The 2,253-nt window shown below is 39.3% G+C and overlaps 1 protein-coding gene across 1 annotated transcript; it reads left to right on the forward strand.

Moving 5' to 3' along the window:
* Nucleotides 1-496: 496 nt before the first annotated feature.
* Nucleotides 497-1,013, forward strand: LOC106530354 (teratocarcinoma-derived growth factor; the record flags this gene model as incomplete). The annotated part of the gene is given in 1 exon segment (XM_014025949.1): nucleotides 497-1,013. A coding segment is annotated over 1 exon segment (119 nt), but the record flags the coding sequence as incomplete, so codon positions are not given.
* Nucleotides 1,014-2,253: the final 1,240 nt, after the last annotated feature.

The following is a 2,253-nucleotide window of genomic DNA, read 5'->3' on the forward strand; positions in this document are numbered from 1 at the left end:
ATGGAGCGATTTTTTTCGTAAATGCCTTGATATTAGGCAAGTTGTAATTATTCTATCTATTCAGCTAGTACAGGCTAAGTTTAACACTGCCAGGAGACATAGGGAAATAAACGCAATGTTAAACTACGCAGCAGAAAGGGACGAGCAACTACGCAGGGCTAACATCCAGTACAAGGCAGGAAAGCGGAAACAGCTGAACGTCACGTGAGGTAAATATACGCTACGTCAGAATTTATTCGACAAACGTGTTTCCATCTCCTGTTTTGCACATTAACTACTTTGCGAATCATCCAAAAACCACCTCAAGTGAGCGTAAAAACTTTTTAGTGAATTGAAGATTTTTTTCCGAATTTTCCTGTTTCCGACTTTTTTTTCTCGCAGTTTTTAATGCGACACTTCTAAATGCTCATCTAAAAACCTTGATGAAAACACGGTTACTGACAGATTTAAACTTTTACGTAAAGTCACTAAAACAAATCAAGTTCTGGTTCTGCAGACGACTCGGATGTGGAGGTCCGGTGGTCTCCTTCATCAGCTGTCAGGAAGCCGACGCTGGACCACTTCCTGTTCCCATCACTGCTACTTCCTGTCTTCATCCTCAGATGTTTCTCCTGAACTCATCATCATCATCGTCAGTAAAGTTTTTATTTTCAGCTCTGGATCTGTGAGCCGTAACCAGGCTGTTATCAGCTGAAGCTGCTGTCTTTATCAGCCGAAGCTTGATTTATCTGCAGCTGTTATCTGAGACACTTCAGCTGTTTGAATCAAAACAGACGCTTTAAAAACAAACTGAAGAGATTAAACTCACAGACTGAATGTTAGAAAACATCAGCTTATGTCAAACTAAACAAGAAATGTTTTATTTTAGTTTAGAGATGAAAGTTTGACTTGTTGTTTCAGAATAATCTGTGACTCTTTCAGATTAAAGCTTTTTGTTTTTAAACCCGCAGCTTTAACAAACAAAGGTTTAATCTGCTGAATATTTAAGATAAAATGAAGGATTTCCCACAATGCACCAGTGTTTTCTCTTCTTTTCCTCCCCGCAGACGAGCCGAGCGGAGGTGTTTTAATTTAATCCTGCTGAGAAACAGGAAGTGTTTTTATCCTTTAATCCCACAATAATCTGAGTGTAATCCAGCCGGTCCTAACAAGGTTATTAAAACCTGCAGAGTCTGAGTTTAGAGTTTTCAACTGTGGAGGAGACGTTTAACAGGATTACTGTGTGTGTGTGTGTGTGTGTGTGTGTGTGTGTGTGTGTGTGTGTGTGTGTGTGTGAAAACAACAGCCTGAATGAAGACAATCAGCTGATAAGAGTCTGAGGAGATAAAAGTAACGAGCAGGAAACTCCTCCTTATCTGAGCAGATTCTTCAAACAAACGTTTTGCATTTCTCTGCTGTGAGGAGGAGCTGAGGGAGAACTCTCAGGAAACTGATTCTTTTTCTTATTAATGAAGCTAAACTCAGAATCTGACCTGASAACATGGAGGTTATAGAACAGCTGGAGTTAGCATGGCTGTAGAAGCTAACGGGTCCGAGTCTGGATTTACCATCACTGCAAATGTTGGTGACGGAGGAGAAAAAAGGACTGACGATGGAGAAATCACAAAAACTATTAATAAAATTAATATTTTACAGTTTATATAATCTAATGTTTTAAATGTCAGAAAAGCCGTTTGTGTTATGGATTTATTAACAGAAGGTAAATGTCTCATTTTACAACACAAGTAACAGTTTTGATCTTATTTAACTCTGAACTGAGTAGAACCGAAGCTAATAATAAAATCAAATCAGCTCTAATCTTAGAGCACTTAAAGTCAGACTGAGACACTTGTTAACTGACTTTTACTCTCAGCTTTTAATAGTGATGGATAAACCGAGGCTTTGAGTCAACATGAATCATTTGTGCTGAAATGACTGTTTTGAATCATTTGATACATTTAAGTGTTGCTCCATCTGCTGGCCAACCTTCAACATTACAACTGCATAAAGAAAAAATAGTATAGGTCTTCTGGACGGGTTCTTCTCTAATGAAACGTTTCGTCTCTCCTCCAAGAGACTTCTTCAGTCTGAGATCTTCAGGCTAAATTCAGGCTTTTAAGCACTGCCTCCATGTGTGCTTTGTTTCCCCGATGTATGAGCAGCCACTGTTCAGAGGAATGTCCCAACACAGACGAGCTACATCTAATGGCCAGAACTCTGCAGTTTTCACTCATTTACAGGCCAGCGGTCACTCTTTCAGAGATGAGGATGTTC

This window comes from Austrofundulus limnaeus, unplaced genomic scaffold, assembly GCF_001266775.1.
Source record: "Austrofundulus limnaeus strain Quisiro unplaced genomic scaffold, Austrofundulus_limnaeus-1.0 Scaffold512, whole genome shotgun sequence".
Lineage (NCBI taxonomy): Eukaryota > Metazoa > Chordata > Actinopteri > Cyprinodontiformes > Rivulidae > Austrofundulus > Austrofundulus limnaeus.